Source organism: Labrus bergylta, chromosome 20, assembly GCF_963930695.1.
Source record: "Labrus bergylta chromosome 20, fLabBer1.1, whole genome shotgun sequence".
Classification (NCBI taxonomy): Eukaryota; Metazoa; Chordata; class Actinopteri; order Labriformes; family Labridae; genus Labrus; species Labrus bergylta.
In genome coordinates this window covers 805,129-827,722 of record NC_089214.1, presented here as the reverse complement: position 1 = coordinate 827,722, position 22,594 = coordinate 805,129, and the positions used below count along the sequence as shown (strand labels likewise).

At 44.3% G+C, this 22,594-nt stretch overlaps 2 protein-coding genes across 3 annotated transcripts in view; one reads left to right on the top strand and one right to left on the bottom strand.

The window, feature by feature from the left end:
• The first annotated feature begins 478 nt into the window (after positions 1–478).
• LOC110002572 (NLR family CARD domain-containing protein 3-like) lies at positions 479–12,302 on the top strand. The gene is made up of 7 exons (XM_065948852.1): positions 479–591; positions 1,135–1,280; positions 6,029–6,258; positions 6,411–8,400; positions 9,260–9,433; positions 10,156–10,329; positions 10,919–12,302. The coding sequence occupies exons 2-7, from the start codon at positions 1,150–1,152 to the stop codon at positions 10,929–10,931; spliced, it is 2,712 nt and encodes a 903-aa protein (XP_065804924.1). The 5' UTR covers positions 479–591; positions 1,135–1,149; the 3' UTR covers positions 10,932–12,302.
• Positions 12,303–12,676: 374 nt separating this feature from the next.
• ncapg2 (non-SMC condensin II complex, subunit G2) overlaps positions 12,677–22,594 on the bottom strand; it is a 12,850-nt gene continuing 2,932 nt past the window's right edge. The window contains exons 4-26 of one of the 2 annotated variants that reach the window (XM_065948851.1): positions 22,417–22,574; positions 22,204–22,338; positions 21,586–21,680; positions 21,345–21,501; positions 21,168–21,260; positions 20,820–20,945; positions 20,562–20,738; positions 19,691–19,843; positions 19,342–19,564; positions 18,538–18,635; positions 18,286–18,450; positions 18,134–18,204; positions 17,463–17,616; positions 17,163–17,336; positions 16,951–17,067; positions 16,195–16,344; positions 15,131–15,230; positions 14,842–15,047; positions 14,503–14,637; positions 14,310–14,413; positions 13,496–13,596; positions 13,288–13,387; positions 12,677–13,197 (exon numbers count right to left, since the gene is read on the bottom strand). In XM_065948851.1, the coding sequence (XP_065804923.1) occupies positions 13,146–13,197; positions 13,288–13,387; positions 13,496–13,596; positions 14,310–14,413; positions 14,503–14,637; positions 14,842–15,047; positions 15,131–15,230; positions 16,195–16,344; positions 16,951–17,067; positions 17,163–17,336; positions 17,463–17,616; positions 18,134–18,204; positions 18,286–18,450; positions 18,538–18,635; positions 19,342–19,564; positions 19,691–19,843; positions 20,562–20,738; positions 20,820–20,945; positions 21,168–21,260; positions 21,345–21,501; positions 21,586–21,680; positions 22,204–22,338; positions 22,417–22,574 (3,044 nt within the window). In that variant the 3' untranslated portion in view covers positions 12,677–13,145. The remainder of the gene's footprint in view (positions 13,198–13,287; positions 13,388–13,495; positions 13,597–14,309; positions 14,414–14,502; positions 14,638–14,841; positions 15,048–15,130; positions 15,231–16,194; positions 16,345–16,950; positions 17,068–17,162; positions 17,337–17,462; positions 17,617–18,133; positions 18,205–18,285; positions 18,451–18,537; positions 18,636–19,341; positions 19,565–19,690; positions 19,844–20,561; positions 20,739–20,819; positions 20,946–21,167; positions 21,261–21,344; positions 21,502–21,585; positions 21,681–22,203; positions 22,339–22,416; positions 22,575–22,594) is intronic. The other variant, XM_020658200.3, reaches the window with a different exon arrangement.

The following is a 22,594-nucleotide window of genomic DNA, read 5'->3' as shown; positions in this document are numbered from 1 at the left end:
GAGAGAAGAGTGTGTGTGAGGATTCTGAAAATTCAGAGTGTGACAGTGACTTTGAAGAAGAGGATGAGATTGAGCATCAGCTAGGTCCAAAAGGTAAAGGGCAAATATTAACCATATATGTTGTTTATATTGCTTGTAATTGGGATGAAGTCAACATCTGTTGAGTATTTTAACCTAAAATTGTTTGATTGTGTTGAATTAAAAACCCCAAAATGCAGCAGACCCACAAACACTGGCTGAATAGCTCAAATATGAACAATAAGACCACATGCTTCTCGACCTTACTGAGGTACAGCAGGGTGGCCATATGTAATGTGTGAAATAACCAAAAATAGTCACTTTCCCGATAAAGGGTTGAGACTCTTCTTAGATCAGATCAGTCTATCGAAGCTGGTATTTCAGCTCTGTGACTCAGAGGGAACAAATGAGCTGCAGTTAGAGGCGGAGCCACAGCTGAGGGAGGAGAGCTTCAGACTCACTCTGAAGAAATGTTTGTCACGCAGCCAGAAAGGTCTCCGTTTCTCTTCAAAGAAAGTAAACTAACTTCATCCAATCTTTGTCAATGACACAGCAGAGTCTCTGCAAACACTGGTGAGTACAGCTGATCATGTTTACACTTTGAACAACCAGGATTTACACACACACACACACACACACACACACACACACACACACACACACACACACACACACACACACACACACACATACACACACACATACACACACACACACACACACACACACACACACACACACACACACACACACACACACACACACACACACACACACACACACACACACACACAGCAGAAGAAGGAGAAGTAGAAGTAGAAGTGGATGTGCTCTGTCAACTGAGTCAGCGCGGCTCCCTCACTCCCATGACAGTGTGTGTGTGTGTGTGTGTGTGTGCGTGTGTGTGTGTATGTGTGTGTGTGTGTGCGTGTGTGTGTGCGTGTGTGCGTGTGCGTGCGTGCGTGCGTGCGTGCGTGCGTGTGCGTGTGCGTGCGTGCGTGCGTGCGTGTGTGTGTGCGTGTGTGTGTGTGTGTGTGTGTGTGGCGTTAGATCAAACTGCTTTCTCTTGTTTGGTGTGTGTTGATCTCTCAGTGAGTGTCTCTTTTTTCCTCTCAGACTTCAGATCAGAACATGGACGTGTGTTTAGAGGACGAGGAGGATGGAGCAGAGTCTCCTGTACCCAGCTGTCTGTCTATGAAGAGTGATCTGTCCAAACATGAACCTCCATACTTCAGTAAAGAACCTGGACCCTCAGACACAAAGTAAGAAAACTTACCAACTCATTACACTTCAGATTTAAGTTTTACTTAAATTAATCTGCTATCTTAAACTTTCTGATTTAAAGAGAAATCATTTGATATTAAAGAGGACATATTCTCCCCCTCCTCCACCTTTTCAAACAGTCCTCCTCCACCTTTTCAAACAGTCCCCCTCCTCCACCTTTTCAAACAGTCCTCCTCCACCTTTTCAAACAGTCCCCCTCCTCCACCTTTTCAAACAGTCCTCCTCCACCTTTTCAAACAGTCCCCCTCCTCCACCTTTTCAAACAGTCCTCCTCCACCTTTTCAAACAGTCCTCCTCCACCTTTTCAAACAGTCCCCCTCCACCTTTTCAAACAGTCCTCCTCCTCCACCTTTTCAAACAGTCCCCTCCTCCACCTTTTCAAACAGTCCCCCTCCACCTTTTCAAACAGTCCTCCTCCACCTTTTCAAACAGTCCCCTCCTCCACCTTTTCAAACAGTCCTCCTCCTCCACCTTTTCAAACAGTCCCCTCCTCCACCTTTTCAAACAGTCCTCCTCCACCTTTTCAAACAGTCCCCTCCTCCACCTTTTCAAACAGTCCCCCCCTCCACCTTTTCAAACAGTCCTCCTCCACCTTTTCAAACAGTCCCCTCCTCCACCTTTTCAAACAGTCCTCCTCCTCCACCTTTTCAAACAGTCCCCTCCTCCACCTTTTCAAACAGTCCTCCTCCACCTTTTCAATCAGTCCCCTCCTCCACCTTTTCAAACAGTCCTCCTCCACCTTTTCAAACAGTCCTCCTCCACCTTTTCAAACAGTCCTCCTCCTCCACCTTTTCAAACAGTCCTCCTCCACCTTTTCAAACAGTCCTCCTCCACCTTTTCAAACAGTCCTCCTCCACCTTTTCAAACAGTCCTCCTCCACCTTTTCAAACAGTCCTCCTCCTTCACCTTTTCAAACAGTCCCCTCCTCCACCTTTTCAAACAGTCCTCCTCCCCCTTTTCAAACAGTCCCCCTCCTCCACCTTTTCAAACAGTCCTCCTCCCCCTTTTCAAACAGTCCCCCTCCTCCACCTTTTCAAACAGTCCCCTCCTCCACCTTTTCAAACAGTCCTCCTTCACCTTTTCAAACAGTCCCCTCCTCCACCTTTTCAAACAGTCCTCCTCCCCCTTTTCAAACAGTCCCCCTCCTCCACCTTTTCAAACAGTCCCCCTCCTCCACCTTTTCAAACAGTCCCCTCCTCCACCTTTTCAAACAGTCCCCTCCTCCACCTTTTCAAACAGTCCTCCTCCCCCTTTTCAAACAGTCCCCCTCCTCCACCTTTTCAAACAGTCCCCTCCTCCACCTTTTCAAACAGTCCTCCTCCCCCTTTTCAAACAGTCCCCCTCCTCCACCTTTTCAAACAGTCCCCTCCTCCACCTTTTCAAACAGTCCTCCTTCACCTTTTCAAACAGTCCCCTCCTCCACCTTTTCAAACAGTCCCCCTCCTCCACCTTTTCAAACAGTCCCCTCCTCCACCTTTTCAAACAGTCCCCCTCCACCTTTTCAAACAGTCCTCCTCCACCATCAAACAGTCCCCCTCCTCCACCTTTTCAAACAGTCCCCTCCTCCACCTTTTCAAACAGTCCTCCTCCACCTTTTCAAACAGTCCCCCTCCTCCACCTTTTCAAACAGTCCTCCTCCACCTTTTCAAACAGTCCTCCTCCTCCACCTTTTCAAACAGTCCTCCTCCACCTTTTCAAACAGTCCCCTCCTCCACCTTTTCAAACAGTCCCCTCCTCCACCTTTTCAAACAGTCCCCCCCTCCACCTTTTCAAACAGTCCTCCTCCACCTTTTCAAACAGTCCCCTCCTCCACCTTTTCAAACAGTCCCCTCCTCCACCTTTTCAAACAATCCCCTCCTCCACCTTTTCAAACAGTCCCCTCCTCCACCTTTTCAAACAATCCCCTCCTCCACCTTTTCAAACAGTCCCCTCCTCCACCTTTTCAAACAATCCCCTCCTCCACCTTTTCAAACAATCCCCTCCTCCACCTTTTCAAACAGTCCCCCTCCTCCACCTTTTCAAACAGTCTCCTCCTCCACCTTTTCAAACAGTCCTCCTCCACCTTTTCAAACAGTCCTCCTCCATCTTTTCAAACAGTCCCCTCCTCCACCTTTTCAAACAGTCCCCTCCTCCACCTTTTCAAACAGTCCCCTCCTCCACCTTTTCTAACAGTCCCCCCCTCCACCTTTTCAAACAGTCCTCCTCCACCTTTTCAAACAGTCCCCCTCCTCCACCTTTTCAAACAGTCCCCTCCTCCACCTTTTCAAACAGTCCTCCTCCACCTTTTCAAACAGTCCCCTCCTCCACCTTTTCAAACAGTCCTCCTCCACCTTTTCAAACAGTCCTCCTCCACCTTTTCAAACAGTCCCCTCCTCCACCTTTTCAAACAGTCCCTAAATGAAACATCTGTGCTTTGGTCAAAATATAACATGAATCAAGCACCAGAGGAGGTTTGTGACCCTGTATAAACCAGCTCTCTCAGAACGCTCCGTTTTGGTGTGTGTGTCTCTTTAAATTAAAAGACCCCCCCCGCCCCCCCTGAGTTTTCCCCGTAGACATCACTCCTGTGTAAAGAGAATAAAAATGGCCGACCTGTGCAAAGGTTTTGTTCTAGGCTGGGGGTGGAGTCCATGGGTGGAGATACCAGGGGAGGGGAGGGGATTTGTTTTTTACCAGAATCCCACTGTGACATCACAAGGAGAGCACATTAGAAATGGAGCATTTTTCTCTGTGTTGTAAGACTTATGCAGACCACAAACAAAGGACTGGATGGTTTATTTCACATGTTGTGGGTCAGTAGACTCTCAGGTTACCCAGATATATGTTCAGAAACACTGTATAAGTTTTCATAATTTGTCCCCTTTAAAAAAAATCCTCCTTAAAAATATTCAGCCTGTCATCGTATCAGGCCGTCTGAAGTAGCAGAAACCAAAAATACTTAATTTAACAAGAAGGCAAAAGTCAAAAACAAGCTACTTCTTTAAAGATCAACAAAAATCCACAAACAGGTAGAAACACAAAACTCAGGGAGCCAGAGGGCAAAAAGCAAATGAAACAGGAGCACAGGAAGGTAGACGACTGACAATGAACTGACACAGAAGAAACACTAAATACAAGGGGCAATCAAACACAGGTGAGACAGACAATGAGGGCGATCAAAACTGGAGGGAAACACACAGGCTGGAAGAAGCACTAAAGACACGATCCACAGGGGGAAAAACTACAACAGGAAACAGGAAACACTGAAAAGTAAACACAGGAAATGAACCAAATATGAAACTAAACAGGAATCATGACACAGTTATCTTTTCTGTATCACCACTGTGTGCAGGTTGCTCATTTAAAACAAGAAAATTACCTCGTCTGGGTGCCCAGACTTCTGTTTTTTGTTGCTGTGGTATCTAAAAAGGTATTCATGTGATGGAAATATAACAAAAGTTTGTTATTGCAGATTTGAGTGGAGCAGACAGAGAGCAGAGTCTCAGTGTTTCCTTGTAGGGTCGCTCAGTCACCTTGTAACGCTGTAATCTAATCTAAGAGGACTCTTACAAACCTTTGGACCTGCTCCTTATCCTCCTACTTCTCATTAGTACGTTTATTACCAACAGAAGATGTCGCTCAGCACGGCCCCTGTTTCAAAGACTTATTGTCTCCGTTTAGTCTTTTCCATCATCATCTGATATGATTCTGTGTGGTCATGGTCATACAGAAGCAGAGAAACTGAGTGAGTTGAGGAAAAGTAGACATGGTGTGCTCTAAAATTAGAAGACAGCTCATTCTCCCCACAAGCAGTTTAAAAAGTAGACCTTTTATTTTTCAATGTAAATAATCCTCGTCAGTCATGTTCCTTTGATCGTGGGATGGCCAGAATCATGATTCAAATAATATAATTTGTGCAGCTATAGTATAAAGACCCTCCTGCCAGGGACCATGATGTGTTCAGGTTCAGGTTGTGTCAAAATCAAGGACTGCCTTTATGTAACAATCTGACCCAGGACAGTAGAGACAGAATCCATAAAGAGAAGGACAACAAATGAAACCGTAACATCACTAAGGGCACACTCACAGTAGGTCTTCTGTACTGTGCCCAAGCACGTTTGACCCCCAAAGTCTAGTTCCTTTGAGTGTGAGTTCTCTGATTCCCTATCACGGATGGAAGAGGTGGGCTTAGGCATGGTACGGTTTCTCATGCACAAGCAGAGTGTTATATCTGTATCTGACAAAAATAAGCCTCAAACTCTGTAAAGTAGCTGTTGTGTTCTCTGTGTGGTTCTACGATGTGCGGATGCAGACTTGACGTCTGTGCCCTGTTACTGCTGATCCACCACAATGTAATTCAAAATGTTTCACCACGTCTAACCTCAGTTCAAAGGCCGACTAACCCGAGCCCAGCTGTCTGAAGTGACAGTGAAACAGTCGATGACAGGATCAGACTCTGTGAAGAAGCTGCACATGATGTTCAGTCTGCTTTAATAAAAAAAACTGCACACAGATCATTAATGTTACAAAAGACAGTGAGAGAGAAAATGTTGTTCTTTAGTCTTTATGAAAGCAGGAGGCTTAAAACACAAGAAACAATCATCTGACTGCAGACTATGAGCTGAATACAAAGAAGGCGTTACCTGCTCTCTATGATCATCTGAGTGTTTAGATCGTATTTAATAAATCTTAATTTTTCTTCAAATCAGTCAACGATCAGTTTAGTTCTAAAGACATGTCTTCACAGGGGGACGAAGAGGACTCATGTTATAGAGGAGCAGCCGTCCTGTCCTGTGTGTCAGGACGTCCTGAAGGATCCCGTTTCTACCAGCTGTGGACACTGGTTCTGCAGACAGTGCATCACCTCATACTGGGACCAGTCTGGTTCACCACGAGACTCGTCCTGTCCTCAGTGTGGAAAAAGATCCAGAACAGGACCTGGACTGCAGACAGTCAGTCAGAGCAGCACTGAACAAAGTAAGACTGTACACCTTTCTGCTTCTGTGATCTCCTCCTAAAACAGGACTTTTATTGGTAAATGTAAAAAGTATAGAAATTAAAACTCTTTTTTACTTCTTTTACAAAAACATTTGAAAACAATAATCAGATTCTATCATTCTCTCTTTCAGTTGATAGAGGTCTGCAGGAGGTTACAGATGAACATAAGGTCAGTCTGAGGAGGAGATGTGAACGTGTGACTGAAGGAAGTGATGAAACAGGAAGTAGAACCCTCCTCAACAGGATCTACACTGAGCTCTACATCACAGAGGGACAGAGTGAAGAGGTGAACACCCAACATGAGGTGAGACAGCTTGAGACAGACTCTAAAAAGAAGACCCTCCATGAGACTCCAATCAAGTGTCAGGACATCTTTAAAGCCTTACCTGGCCAACAGAAAAAAAAAATGAAGCTCATCCTGATCAGCAGAAGAAGAAAAAAATACTCAACCCGACCAACAGAAAAAAAAAAAAATGCTCAACCCGACCAACAGAACCAAAAGACAGAAGCTCAACCCGACCAACAGAACCAAAAGACAGAAGCTCAACCCGACCAACAGAACCAAAAGACAGAAGCTCAACCCGACCAACAGAAACCCATCAGAGTGGTTCTGACAAACGGCGTCGCTGGTGTTGGTAAAACCTTCTCAGTGCAGAAGTTCACTCTGGACTGGGCAGAGGGCTCAGAGAACCAAGAGCTCAGTCTGGTGATCCTGCTTTCATTCAGGGAGCTGAACTTGATCAGAGATAAGGAGTACAGTCTTCTTGAGGTGCTCTGTGTTTTCCATCCAACATTACAGAAGGTCACAGCAGAGACGCTCGCTGTCTGTAAACTGTTGTTCATCTTTGACGGCCTGGATGAAAGCAGACCGTCGTTGGACTTCACAAACAGTGAGGTTGTTTCTGATGTCACACAGAAGTCATCGTTAAACACACTGTTCACAAACCTCATCAAGGGGAATCTGCTTCCCTCAGCTCTCATCTGGATAACTTCTCGACCTGCAGCAGCCAATCAGATCCCTCCTTCATGTGTTGACAGGTTTACAGAAGTACGAGGCTTCACTGACGCCCAGAAGGAGGAGTACTTCAGGAGGAGGTTCAGTGATGATGAAGATCTGTCCAGCAGAATCATCTCACACATCAAGACATCCAGGAGCCTCCACATCATGTGTCTGATCCCGGTCTTCTGCTGGATCACTGCCACAGTTCTGGATCACATGATGAGCAGAGAGCAGAGAGGAGAGCTGCCCAAGACCCTGACTGACATGTACTCACACTTCCTGCTGGTTCAGACAAAGAGGAAGAAGAACAAGTATGGTGAGGGACTTCAGATGAGTCCACATGAGCTGATGGAGGCTGACAGGGAAGGTCTTCTGAAGCTGGGGAGGCTGGCGTTTGAACATCTGGAGGACGGAAACATCATGTTCTACCAAGAAGACCTGGAGCGGTGTGGTCTGGATGTCACAGAGGCCTCGGTGTACTCAGGAGTTTGTACAGAGATCTTCAAAACAGAGTGTGTGATCTTCCAGAAAACAGTCTACTGCTTTGTTCATCTGAGCGTTCAGGAGTTTCTGGCTGCAGTCTACATGTTCCACTGTTTCACCAACAGGAACACAACAGTTCTGAAGGCTTTTCTGGGAGAAATAAATGTAGATTCAACTCTTGATGTTCTCCTAAATGAAGCAATGAAGAAATCCATGAGGAGTAAAAAGGGTCACCTGGACCTGTTTGTTCGCTTCCTTCATGGACTGTCTCTAAAGTCAAACCAGAGACTCTTAAGAGGCCTGATGGGTCAGACAGACAACAGTCCAGATATGATCCAAAGAGTCATCAACAACCTGAAGGAGATGAACAGTGAAGATATCTCTCCCGACAGAAGCATCAACATCTTCCACTGTCTGACGGAGATCAACGACCTCTCAGTCCATCAGGAGATCCAAGAGTTCCTGAAGTCAGAGAACAGATCAAAGAAGGAACTCTCTGAGATCCACTGCTCTGCTCTGGCCTACATGCTGCAGATGTCCGAGGAGGTTTTGGATGAGTTGGACCTGTATAAGTACAACACATCAGAGCAGGGACGATTGAGACTGATTCCAGCTGTGAGGAACTGCAGGAAGGCAAAGTAAGTCCAGATGTTTAGCGCATTATAATTGTCATGTACTAATTTACTTATTTTAATAAAAACTAAACAATATCCTCACTGTTCACAAAATAGTGTTCCACTGTTAATGTTCAGGAGAAATAGTCAGTCATAGTTATATTCACACATAATGATTTTTTAACTTTTTGCCCTGAGTTCAAAAATAGATTTGATACTGTAGTTTTTTTTGTGAACACATTCAGAAGGGAATTTACAAAAAGGTGATTGAGATGCCTGATAGTGTTCATCCCTGAAAAGGGAGATATCAGATGCTGTGAGTGCCCCTTCCAGCCTCTGAAGGCATTATAAATCAATCACGAGCATCATCTCTCAAAATCTCAGCAGGTAGATCACAGAAAAACTGTTCTGGAAGGAGATCCTTAACTTCACTACATTTTATTCTTTGCTGATTTATTTGATTTCTGGATCATTCTGCAGCAGTCACTGTATTTTCCCGTTTATAGAAGAGAGCCAGACGGCACGAGAATGAGATCCTCCTCCTCTAGAGTTACTGTTCAATGAGTTTCAAATGGTTTTCTAATCCAGAGGAAGTCCTCTGAATAGATCACACTTTAGATCACAGACTATAGACATGATGTCATCCTAAATAAAACTACATTTGTTTCCATTCATCTGCAACATTTAGTGAATGATTGAAAGATGAAAAATGTGAAGGTTTGAAAACGAGTGATGAGACTTTTTGTGTCAGTGACAGATTCTACTGATGTGTAAAGTTAAGACCAAACAGAACATGACAAACTGTTTAATCATCAAATGTGAGACGTATATATCAAACGCTTCTTTTATGAGTCATATTTCTCTGTTATATGTGTCACAACAGACTTTCTGGCTGTGGACTCTCTGAGACTCACTGTGACGTCGTGGCCTCGGCTCTGAAGTCCAACCCCTCCCATCTCAGAGAGCTGAACCTGAGTAACAACGATCTGCAGGATTCAGGAGTGAAGCTGCTGTGTGAGGGACTGCAGAGTCCAAACTGCAGACTGGAGACTCTGAGGTCAGATCACTGACTGTAATATATATATATGTCTGTAATAGAAACTGTGTTTGAATGTATTAAAGGTTAACAGCTTGAGATGCATCGTCTCATCTTTAAGGGGGTCCTAACACAAATATAAAGTAATACAGAAACATCCAAAACAGCATTACTTAACAGACACACTTACAATCACACAAACACAGACAGATATGAAATATATGATGGGATAGTTTTCTGCTTGAAGAGCTAAAAAATAAACACAAAGGAGGAAGGTCAGTCAGAGAGTTTATCATTCAAACAAGTTTAGATTGAGTTTTTATAACGTTTCTATATCCTGTCAAAGCATGAATCATCTTCATGCAGAAATTTCTGATAATGTGGAGAAAAGTTTCAAACTCTTCATGAAGATGAAAAACAACGTGCACATGAAGCCTCTGGTTTCCTCTGGTTCTGTTAAGAATTCATCTTTTATTCTTTATTCAGATTGAGTCTCTGCTGGTTTTACTTTGTCCACAGGGGGCGCTAAAACGGACACGTGATGAAAGTTCCTCACATGAGCTTTGAGTGTTTGACTCTAAGAATGATCAGGAAGAACAAAAACATGAATGAATCACAATCAAGTCCTTAAATGTTGGAATGAACAGATGATGATCACATCAGTGTGTTCATGTGGACAACATCACACATTCATGCATAAAGCTCACTGTCATCTACGTTTACATCTTTTATTCTTTATTCAGATTGATTTGCTGCAGTTTGTCAGAGATCAGCTGTTCTTCTCTGGTCTCAGCTCTGAAGTCCAACCCCTCCCATCTCAGAGAGCTGGACCTGAGGGTGAACACGCTGAAGGATTCAGGAGTGAAGCTGCTGAGAGCTCTTGAGAAGAATCCAAACTATCGACTGGAGACTCTGAGGTCAGTCTGTCAGTGTTCTTTAGTAAACCCTCCGAATATCAGGTCATAAAGAGAATTTAGATTCTTATGTTTTGTCGGAGAAATCCTTTTCTGGGGTCTATACTACGAAGACAGTTCAACATACCCAGGGTTTATTTTTCTGTTATCTAGCTTCACTAACTCTGACATAAGAGATTGTGCTGAACAGTCACGTGAATCTGGTTATCAACCTGATAAGTAAACCCAGAGTTTCAGAGAGCACGTTCACATAAAAGGGGCGGAGTTAGCTTCATATGACCTATCACAATCATCACAGAGTCTGCCGTCAGCAGATCGTCATATCTAACAAACTCTGAACAAACTATATTACTAATATGAAGAAGTTTAAGACAAACAGGCTCCCAAAGACTAAAGTTACACAGCTGCAGGAACAACTGGCAGAAAAAAGAAACATCAGAGAGTATTAATGTCCAAACTACGGCTTCAGTGTTAAAGTACAAAGGTGGAGTGAGGGTGGAGCTTAGTTACAGCGCTGTGGGGGAATCTGATGACGGGGGTCTGTGTAGAAAATGATTTAAGATTTCTGTGATCTCTCTTCTTCTCTCATTAGATGCAGGAGATGATCACTGACAGAATGTGAGCCATCAGGACGCTGGTGGTGCAGAGAGGAGCAGCTGTGTCCTGATGATCCACAGAGGATGAAGCAGCAGCTCCACTGTCACCGTCTCCACAGAATTAACCCTGAGTGTTCCTCCTGACGTGACAGAGTATCATCAGAGTTCATGGACTGCTCTGCTGCTGCTCCGTCCTGCTACACTCTCTGCAGACACACTGACACTCTTCTACACTCTACCACCTCCTCCACCTGGAATCTGCTTTCATTTGCTCTTTTCTTTTTCTTTTCTTCACAATATCTGGACACAAACCAGTCACCACCAAATTCTATTAATCAGAATTATACATTTAAAGACTTTAGTAAATATATTGATTTATTTTTCAGAGTCAACGAGAGCCCTGATTGAGTCATTAGTGCACTCCGCTCGCTCTGCCTCTCCCGTTACTGTTAACTGTGACACACGCATGCTTACGACATCCCTCCTGTAAACAATTATTTTCTGACCTCTCCTGTTAAATAATAACCTGTGCCGTGATGTAGGAAGTGCAGCTGTTTGTACCTGATCTGACCTGATAATCTGGTAATCATGCGTAACCTTCACCATAAACTCAGAGGCAGCCAATCATGGATCAGAATCTTCCTTAGTGATTCTGACTCCAGCCAATCCCTGACCAGGGATGTGTAGCCAATGAACAGCGCTCGTTCAGTGTGTGGAAATGCGCAAAAGCCTTAAGGGGAGTGGCCACACCCCCCAAAGTAAATGCAGATACACTGGGATCGTCTCAGTTCCCTTAATTGCATCCAAGCATCCTCCACTTGCGTCTTAGTCCCTCCCACCAGAGATGCACGGAGAGACGTAAGGAAACGAAGCAGAGGAGAGAGGAACGAGGAAATGTGTTTTAAGAGACATGACGTCCATTTGTGATGATGACATCAGCTGACCACCGCTCAGCTGTCAGTCGTCTTTAACAGCTGTTTGTATTATTTCTAATCAAATACACACAGTAACAGTGTTTAGTCTCTTTATGTTACCTGATAACAAACACCTGCACAAGAAGAACGACCTGCAGTCTGCTAATAAAACAAACACACAGACCATTTCTACACAAAGCTTTAATATTTGATTATTTATTAGTTATTAGTTTTTACTGATAATCTGACAGTGAACTCTGTTTTTTATAAACACTTAGGATGTCTCAGGATTATTGACAACAGGATGCAGAACATTTTCAAACTCTACGATCGTTAACGATCATGATGAATGTAAAACGTGTTTCTGACTGACTCCTCCCACTCTGTCTGACTCATTCTCATCATGATTAAATTAAAAACAGCAAACAGTATGAGTGATCATGAAAATAAATATGAGCTGTTCTAATGATGACATAAGATATGGTGCTGAACGATATTGATATTATAGACTAATACTTCATATTTGGTTGTTACTCTTCATGTCAAACACTTCTTTAATCCCAGCTCATCACAGACTCTGACATGTTTACAGTCTGTTTCAAAGTCTGATGGTCCGTTTAACCTCTTTTTAATGTCCGTCTTTTCTCCGTTATTAAACTTTGTAGATGTTGAGAAGTTTCGTCGAAGTCTGATCCGCTGCAGTGTCCAATCAGTGAGTGATATTTCAGACGGGGGCGGGTCTGTCAGTAAAAAGACTTCCGTAAAGTCAGCTCTCGTAAGTCAGTAAATTGTTTTGCAAAATAAAAATGTTGAAATAAAAGAAAAAGATTAAAGGCTGGATGATTTCAAGTTATTTATTTAATAAAATACAGTTGAGGAAAAAGAGGAGTTTAAAGCGTGATCGATACAGTTTCTTTTATTCTTATAAGAAGCACACTGCAGCCGGCTTACAAACAGAAACATGAAAAAATATAAATGTTTTTATGTGGAAATGTTGTAAAATATTTGAGAGGTGTAGAGAGAGTTTCATTCAAGAAGCTTTTCTTCAGTCTGGAGTCAGTAATGCAGTCTGACATTATCCATTTCAAACTAACTGAATAATGAAAAGGAAAGAAACAGGAAGTGGAGCCAACATAGAAAAACAAGGAAAGAGACATTTCAAACCAGCTGTTTTTAAAATCCCCATCTCCCAATTCATGATATTTACTCTTCTCTCTGATTGCAGGAAACTTGAAGTCTGTAACAGCGACATGAAAGCAGATAAGAAACCGCTCTGCTCATCTTCATGATGAAGATATTTTCATTTTAGTTATAAATCCAGAATTTCATTCAAGGTCTTCACAGAAGATTCATAAAGGACCCTGTGGACGAGAGGGAAGCAGAATTTTTTAGTGATAAATAAATGTCTTGACCTAAAGATGATCTCATGTCAGCGTCTCCCTCCCTCTCACCTCGGGATGTCTCTGCTGTCCTTACATGTGAAGGCATGTTTGTGAAGCTGCTGCTGGACTGAAGCTGCCGCGCTCTTCAAACTCGCTTTACACTGACCTGCTGAAGGATTTCAGATAAGAAGTGAGATTAATGTTAGCCAGGAAACCAGAACTGACACATATCTGATCCGTCTTTGAGTAGAAATGCTCAAATGTCACGTAGGCTCACTGTGTTTGATGACGGCCAAGACGTGTAGGATGGAGGCCAGATTATTCAGACTGCTGATGTCCTCGGAGTCCAAAGTTGAGCTAACCTCGGTCAAAAACGCCCTGAAAGAAACCGCAGAGATTAATCAAGGCTTCTGTTTTAACATGTTTAAGAGTAAAGGTCCAACCAGTGAGCTGTGTAGAGAGTGAGATGATAAAGGTATCTTACTCTCTGATCATTAAGGAAACATGCTATGTTGAAGTGCTGGCTTCTCTGACAACAATGCAGCAGCCAGTATGTCCTCCTTCTAACTTTACATTCTGCTCCTGAATGCTCTGGATTTGTTTGGACCAGAGAAGGTAGGCGCTTTTAAGACACGCCCCAACATGGCTGTTTTGGACGCCCTTCGGTTTGCCAGATATGAGAGCAGTTATCAGGTCAACAGGTGTTGCAGCGATGGAAGCGGTCAAGAGAAGTGGTTCAGATAGAAGTGATTGTACCCGACCTAAAAAGCCTCTGCATGTTTCTAATAAGCTCCACGAGCAGAAACGTGCTCAAACTAGGATCAATATTGGAGATGCTTTTGAAAAATGGAGAGAGGTTAGAACACAGAAAGGTTTACAGACCCATGCAGAGCTGGATAAACACTGAAGCTTCAGAGTCCACCACATGGTGACCTGAGTGAGCATCCACTCTAGAGAGGGGAGAGGGGAGGGGGAAACAGCTCTCTATAATGTTTAGAATTTAGACTGCAGTACCCATTTTAACCACTAGGACGTTCAACAGGCTGCTGGCATGTTCAGTTAGGCTCGCGGAGGAGAAACTGGATGTTTACCTGGTAACACAGGGTGATTTAAGGATGACAGACAGCAGAACGCTGGACAGAGGGGGCATGTCCTCCACTGACTCTGGAGTGATCATCTCCTCGGGATGGCTCATCTTTAAAAAGCACAACATTCATCACAACTGGAAAAGGCCGTACTCTTGCTTGTGTCTCTTATGGGCTCTGCTTTGGATGTTACTCCTACCTTTTGAAGCAAATGTGTCTTCTCTACAATGATGACAGCAAAGAGAGTAGAAAAGACCCCACAGAGAGGCTCTCTGCCCCAAGTCTGAGCCACCTGGAGGAAATCTGCCAGACCAGGAACGGCTGCCTGACACAGCTAAGTCAGCAAACAAACAGAGAGGGGTTTACGACATTAAAAAAACATGAGTAAATAATGCAGCGCTGAAAAAGCTGGAGATGCAGAAATAGAAAGAATAGAAAGACCAGGTGCATTAAAGATGTAAAGAAGAAATAAACCCAATTTAAGTGGACAAAATTAATTTAAAAAAAACAACCTAGAGGGGTTAAAATGTATTCATACCTGCTTCCCTTTCTCGGGTTCCTTCCTGAGACGGCGAGCTAGGAGCTCTATGATCACCTGGAAGATTTTAGCCACCATGCCCAGATTGAAACTTGTTGGGTCCTCCTGGTTTTCCAGATCCCGCTCGTTCTCCACGGGCACAAAGGCGTCAGTCACCACCTCCTTCAAAATGTGCAGCACGGCAGGAACGCAGAGATAGCCTGCATCTGGAAACACCAGCACACCACAGAACTGTCAGAGACGATTCAAAGGGGATTCTGTTACTTCCTCTAACACTTGAAACACTCACCTGAGACCAGTGTGAGCAGGCACAGGTGGAGAATTTGATCTTTGAACGCCTTATCAGCCAAACCCACCAGAATAACATCTCGACACACCGTCAGGAAACTCTGCAGGAAAAACATCATCGATATGATCAACGGCAAAGAGAAAAGACACCGAGTCAAGCATTTTAAACCGTACTACAACACTAATAATAATACATTTGATTTATAACATACTTTACATTTAAACAAAAATCTGTGAAAAGTGCTACAATTTCAATAAAACCATAAAACAGTAGCAATAGTCAAAGGTAAAATCAGAGTTAAGAACCTAAGCATTAAACAAGATCTAAAAGCAGGTTTAAAGGAAAAGGTCTGCAGGTCTAAAAGAGAAGACTCTTTTAAAGAGGAGAGTTTTCAAGTCCTTTTTAAAGGAGTCCAATGTCTGTGGGGCTCTCGAGTAGTCAGGAAGAGCATTGCATGTTGTGGATGTTTGTGTCTGGTACGGGAGAGCAGCTTTGTCTTCCTTGTACACCTGAAGGACGGAGCGTTGGTACATCTTTCTCTATGAGGCCGTACTTCTTATTTCTGCTCTCTGCTGATTCCTGAATCTGTCAGCAGCTGCAAATTTCCATCTCAAGGACTCATCGTGTGTCACTCCATGAACTCGCTCGGTCTCTGGGTCAAAGAGCGTTCAGAGTGTTTGCTCCGTTGTTTAGGTCTGAGCTGCAGTCACCTTAAACTTAAGCGTTTATTCGGCTTGTTAGAATTGAAAAGCAGGATAAAGAATCGTTTGACGACTGTGTGCTCATGTTTCTCTGATGAACGCTTCTGATTTGGTGATTGATGTAAAATCTGTAAATTGTCCTTCGTTGTTCTTTGTTCTAGCAGGAGCTGGTGCTACTCTGGAACAGTTTTTTTTCTTCTTCTGGTCCAGAGCCACAAAGAACTGGTGCTAGCTTAGGCTCTGGAACTGGCTTGGTGGAAAAGGGGGGTGTGAGACTTTGATGCTGTTCTTGAAGAAGAGATCTTGTATATTCTCCTGGAACAATAAAATAAAAACGTTTGCAGGAGTGAAAGTAGAGCTCACCTCTGTGATCTTTGCAGCCAGTTGCTGCGTCGTCTCTGAATCCTCGCTGTCTTCCTGGTTGCTGGGTTTAGCCATGAAGGGCAGGACCTCCTCAGCTACCCACGATGCCACTCGCTCCGTAGAGAGCAGGTAGTCTCGACCCTCTGAGAACTAGAAAAAAAGACAAACAGGGTCTTTTTTAAAAAACTTTTTTCTTTCTTAGTTTGTTTTTGTGGGTTCAATATAAAGAAGAAAAAACATTTAAGACACCAGTTACTCGGGTCGACTTGGGACATTTCTGGGCGGAGCTGGTGTGTTTCCTCCAGCCAATGACAGCGCAGCAGGTGAGTTTAGGAGTGGATACAATTCAGTGATTGGGCGAGATTCAAACCGGTGAATGAAGCAGGTGTAGCAGCGAAGAAGAGAAAGTGTATTCATGAACCGTTTTAACATCTGCACTCCTGAAAATATCGAGATACTTTCAGGAGGACTGATCCTGAAATCCTCCTGACCTGTTCACACATGCTCCTCACAGCGGGAGACTCTCACTGTCAGAGAGGGGGTGGGGGGTGTTTGTGTTCACATGTGAAAACATCAGGAGTGTTTCAGGAGTTTTCTGCAGGTGTGAAAGAACTATATGACTCAACACTTCAAAATGACAACGAGGTCTAGAGATAATATTTGAACAAAAAGAGGCAAAACTCTTTGAATGGAGGACTGCAGCATCGTGGAGCAAAAGGAGGGAAATGTAATAAATCTGAAATATGAGGAGCTCACGTTGTGCTGCAGATGTGCACTGAGGCGGCCGTGGTACATGAACACTCTCAGAGCTGTCTCCACTTCAGGCCTTTCCGGGTCTTCTGAGGCCGAGCTGAGGTGGCTGTTCAGCACCGACTGTCGGGACAAACCCAGAGTGGAATTTAAAATAAATCATATTTGACCAACATGTGTTCAGGGCTGAAAATAAATGTGCTAAAGCGGAGACACACCTGCCAGTTTCCTAGAACTGTATGGAGCTGCTTCAGTGGCCCCTCCCCCACAGACAGAACTTTCTCCCGTGTCGATGTGTGGTTGAACAGATACTCCAGGTAGGTCAGTGCCAGGTCGGGTTTGGCCTCCACCGTCTCCTGGATACGCACCTTTCGATTAGCGTTCCCCTTATCCTGAAGTTAAGAGACATTTTTACAAAGAGCTACCAACAAGTGAAGTCATTTAAAAAGAAAACTCTGAGAGACCGGACACATCGTTTCAGGGCCCTGCCACAGGTGTTTAGGGTTGCCTTCACTGACCCCGTGTTTGGGCAGGGCGTCAGAGAGCCAGTCGGTGGTGAGTTCGAGGACGTCGGCACACAGACCCCAGCTGCACATGCAGTGTAACAGCTGGCTGTACTGTGCAGGAGCTGCTCCAGAGTCCATTCTCCGCAGTCTGGAGAGAACGCCACAGCTGAGAACAAGACGACAGGATGAGACCAAGTCAGAAAAACAGAATATTAAAAAAACAAACAGAAAGCATGCATAAAAGTAAATAAATGTTCAACCTTTCAGCTCTTAACAATGTCACTTTCGGGAGAAGCCTGCGATCAAACCAAGTAGGCTTTCCCTCCTCGTCGAGGATCAGAGGAGAGCTTTACGTTTTCTCAATTTCATTTTTTCCCCCACTTATTTTTTGGGTCGCCCAAATTCACACACAGCCACCGCTCCACAGACACTCCAAGCTGTGCTCTGGTGTTATTTTACAGCGACCACCTCTGTGCGATCGGGCCTTAAGTCGGTTGTTTGGATCGTTGAAAAATTATTTCATAGAAGTCGACTATTTTAAAAATGGAAGACGCGTTCTGTTTTTTGTTTTGTTATCCTGAAAAGATCGAGTTTACTTCTCCATGAAGTGACCAAAGAAATGATTTCAAAATAAAGTTGTCTTTCTTTAAAAAAACAAAGAGAAAGGTGACGATATGAGACACCTGAATGTTGGGACTGCAGCTGGAGGCATGAAGGAGGCGAGCTGTACGAGTGGAGCGGTGCATTGTTCATCCTGAAAAATAAACACACAGCGTCAAGAGACGTAAATGATTGAATAACTTATCGTTAACAAAATAAAAACATGTTGAAATACCTCAAAGGCCTGAAAATATTTGGACATGACATTTCCAAACTTGGAGAACATGTACTTCCGGGCGTCTTCGTTGCGTTTCAGCGCCTTCTCCACAGTTTTCCACATGATGACGACCACCTCCAGCAGACGAGCCACCGTCACCGTGTCCAACAGAGGATCAGCCTGCTGGGGTCAGAGCGCACACTTACACAGGTGATACTTTATGAGATCAACCTAAGAAGGGGTTAAACTTGTTTCTCTTTTCTCTCTTACGGCGCTGTTCTCCTTGTTGCTGTCGTTGATCTCCGACAGCTCGCTGTTCTTCTGGATGCAGCTGTTCAGAACACGACGGATGGCCAACATCAGGTTTACTGGAAGAGAAGACAAAACAGCAAACTTCAAGGAGCAGCATGTAACTCTGACCCCTAGTGTTTAAAATGGGTACTGCAGTCTACATTCTAAACATTGTAGAGAGCTGTCCCCCCCCCCCTCCTCTGTAGAGTGGATGCTCACTCAGGTCACCATGTGGTGGACTCTGAAGCTTCAGTGTTTATCCAGCTCTGCATGGGTCTGTAAACCTTTCTGTGTTCTAACCTCTCTCCATTTTTCAAAAGCATCTCCAATATTGATCCTAGTTTGAGCACGTTTCTGCTCGTGGAGCTTATTAGAAACATGCAGAGGCTTTTTAGGTCGGGTACAATCACTTCTATCTGAACCACTTCTCTTGACCGCTTCCATCGCTGCAACACCTGTTGACCTGATAACTGCTCTCATATCTGACAAACCGAGGGGCGTCCAAAACGGCCGTGTGGGGGCGTGTCTTAAAAGCGCCTACCTTCTCTGGTCCAAACAAATCCAGAGCATTCAGGAGCAGAATCTAAAGTTAGAAGGAGGACATACTGGCTGCTGCATTGTTGTCAGAGAAGCCAGCACTTCAACATAGCATGTTTCCTTAATGATCAGAGAGTAAGATACCTTTATCATCTCACTCTCTACACAGCTCACTGAGTGGACCTTTAAGGTACTACAAACGTAGCATGCTAATCAGCTAGCCTTTAATGGGGGAGAGATGCTCACATATGTTAGAGGAAGCTGTGTGCTGGGCGGCGTAATGGTAGAACTTCCTGGCGGCCGCAGGGTTCATCTGGATGAGGGTGATGCAGCGACAGCACCACTCCCTCTCCGGTTCGCTGACAGGGAAGAAGGACTTGAAGAGCAGGTCGACGATTCGCTTGGAAACCGGATGGGTGTCGATGGCCAGGCGGGTCAGCAGGTGGTCTGTTTGGCACACGTCCCAAAACTGGAAGAGTGGTGCACAAAAAGTGGAGCAATCAAGCTTCAGCACAGGTCAGAACAACTTTGACAATGTTGTTGACGTTCAATGAAGTATTAATAATAATAATAATAATAAAAAGCTCTGACACACCTTGAGTGCGCGCACTTCCTTCCCCTTGATAAGCACATCGACAAAAGCAGCTCGGACTTTCTCTGAGCTGTCGTGGAGGCTGTACTTCAGAGTGGGCAGAAGCTTTTCCAGGATGGGATGGCTGAGAGGATTCTCCAACACGATAGGAAGAGACTGCAGAGAGACAACAACACAAAACACCAGTCAATAAGGAAACAGTCAGAAGGACATTTCACATTCACACCACTGTTCAGAAACATTTCCCTTCATGGGCGGTCTCCCAGTAACAAAGCACACACGCACACAGCCACGCTCGTTTGTTTTGATTTGGAGGCGCACGTGAAGTGACGATTTACGTTTAATTTCGCACAGCATTGTGGGTAAAATGTTTATTCCTTCATTGGAGAGACGGGACAGTGGATAGAGACATCTATTGTCCTACTCAAAGATCCTGAGGGGCTGGCAGGAAAATATAAAATCGGATAATATCGTAGTGTCAAATTCGACCGTTTGCTTTCCCAGTCTGGACGTTTCTGGGAGGTGCATGTGTGAACAAAGTCAGCACCACGTCATGTTGAATAGAGTTTAGACCCCTTTGTTCATATGAGCCCAGCTTTTCAATCACCTTCACATTTTGTTTTGCAGCTTTGTTTTTTAAAGGAGATCTATTCTGTTGATCCATATTTAAATACAAACATATAATGTTAGGATTCTGGATGTCCATATTAAACCTTTGCAATGTTTTTTTTTTTTTAAACGCATGATATGTAGATGTTAGCATAATCCTTAGACGTGGTTTCCTGCTGCTGCTCCAGACGAGACGTCAGAAGAACTTGGCGAGACGTATAATGCTCTACGAGGCTCCATTCCAGTGACAGAGACGTTTACATACCTTAAAGACTGAGCAGCGGACGTCCGCAGAGCTGCTGTCGGTGGCCAGCTCCATCATCTTCTTCAGGAAGTCAGTGATGATCGTAGGAGGGAACAGCTCCCAGAACTTAGCCAGGACCTTACAGACTCCCAAGGTGGCACTGGAGCGCACAGTGGGGTGAGTATCGTTGAGGAGCTCCTGAGGAACACAGGGAGGAGGGAGTCAGAGAGGGAGTTTCTATGAGACAGAAAGGGGCTTCATGGTCTGAAGGGTTCCCACCATCGCTGTGTCCAGCTGCTTCTGGATGGTTTCGTCCATATTCGAGCAGTTCTGCTCCGGGTTATGGAGGGGGAACGCCTCGGCAAAAAGCAGAGCCGCGTTTGCACGCACCTCAAAGTTCGGGGCCTGAAGAGATCGAACAGAAACACGTCAGACAAGAAATAAAAACTAACTCTCATCCTCCCTCTTCTTCCTCCTCCCGCTCCTCCTCCTCTTCTTCTTCCTCCTCCTCATCCTCCGCCTCTTCTTCCCCCTCTTCCTCCCCCTCCCCCTCCTCTAACTATTGGTTGATTATATTTTGTCTTTAGAAGCTGATCAGACTGTAAATGAAGTTCTGTGTTTCAGTACACTTAAAGCTCTCCAGAGAACGGGCTTGTAGAGGTGATAGAGCATCTTCTCCACCCGAGGACAGCTCTTCTTTTTGTGGAAATAGTTCACAATCTAAAAGGAGATGAGAGAAGGAACACAAACAGTGAACTACAGTCAAAGTAAGGAACATAACTAACAGCCTGCTAATGAGACTACCTGTCGGACTTTGTCAAACACAGGAGACGATCGAGAGAGCAAGATCGCACTCCGCATCAGATCCTGAACGCAGGAGCTCTCAATCTGCTCCAGGAAGTCCCCACTCGCCTTCTTCCAGGCCCTGAAGTAGATCTCTGTAATGTGGGCGGTCCTGGTCCTGGACAGAGAAGGCAAGCAGTGACAGGTATGAGGACTCTTCTACAACCACCAAACAACTAGAATAAAGGAGGCATCGTCTTACTTGCTGTAGAACTCCAGCCCGTTTTTGACGGTGCCATGAATCATCGGGACGAAGCCGACATCCCAGCTGAAAAGAAACACCAGGAAACGCTTCCCCTGGAACAACAGGCACATCATCGTCATGTCATTTTCTTCATAGTCCACTGCACAGCTCCTACATTACATCTTTTGTGTTTTTTACATTTTTTAATTGTATTTTCTATATTGTAATATCTTCTTATTCTGTATTATTTAAGTTGTTTCTAGTTCTGCTTTATTTCCTTGTTAATTGTTTAGCACCAATACACCAAGTCAAATTCTTTGTATGTGTAAATGTACTTGGCAATAAACCCAGATTCTGATTCTGATCATGAGACTGACAGCTCAGATGAGCAGAGATGGTGTAAACTAAAGCTGTCACAATACCAGAACCTCCACACAATAAGAGTAATAAATAATGTAAATGTTTTTGGGGAGCTCTGAGACTTATTGAAACTTGCGGTCCTTTAAGATATTTCTGTGTAGATGAAGTTCATTACTTTGATTCTATTGATCATAAAGATCAAAGATTGCATCGTTTTAAAACCTGTGGTATCGAGAAGTATCAAAGTGCGTTGGTGTAAACAGACAGTCGACTCACATCATCGTTTTTGATGAAGTTAGGAAACTGAAAGCACTGAAGCAACAGGTCGGTCGCCTGCTTGTTATCCTCTGATGTGAAATCCAGACTTAAAAGCACGTCATGGAGACTCCAGACTCTTTGGATCTCGACGCCCTGAAATCACAAGAAGAATTATTTAAAAAAACATAACGACATCAAAGTCCAACATTGATTCATCTGAATGTTACTGACTGGTTTCTTCAGAGTGAAGCTCTTCTGCAGGGCGGCGAGGAATGCAGTGCGACCAAACTTTTCTTTCTCCTTCAGGCTCTTCTTCCACCAGGTCTCGCACAGAGTCAGGATGTGGATCTGCAGAGGAGCCTCCGAGACAGGAAGCGACTCGAGGACCGCTGAGAGGACAGCGCAAACA

Coding starts and splice junctions, on each gene's coding strand:
- LOC110002572 (XM_065948852.1), top strand. CDS start 1,150: ATGGACGTGTGTTTAGAGGACGAGGAGGATGGAGCAGAGTCTCCTGTA. Junction 1,281..6,028: donor CCTGGACCCTCAGACACAAA/GTAAGAAAACTT, acceptor ATGTCTTCACAG/GGGGACGAAGAGGACTCATG. Junction 9,434..10,155: donor TGCAGACTGGAGACTCTGAG/GTCAGATCACTG, acceptor TTCTTTATTCAG/ATTGATTTGCTGCAGTTTGT.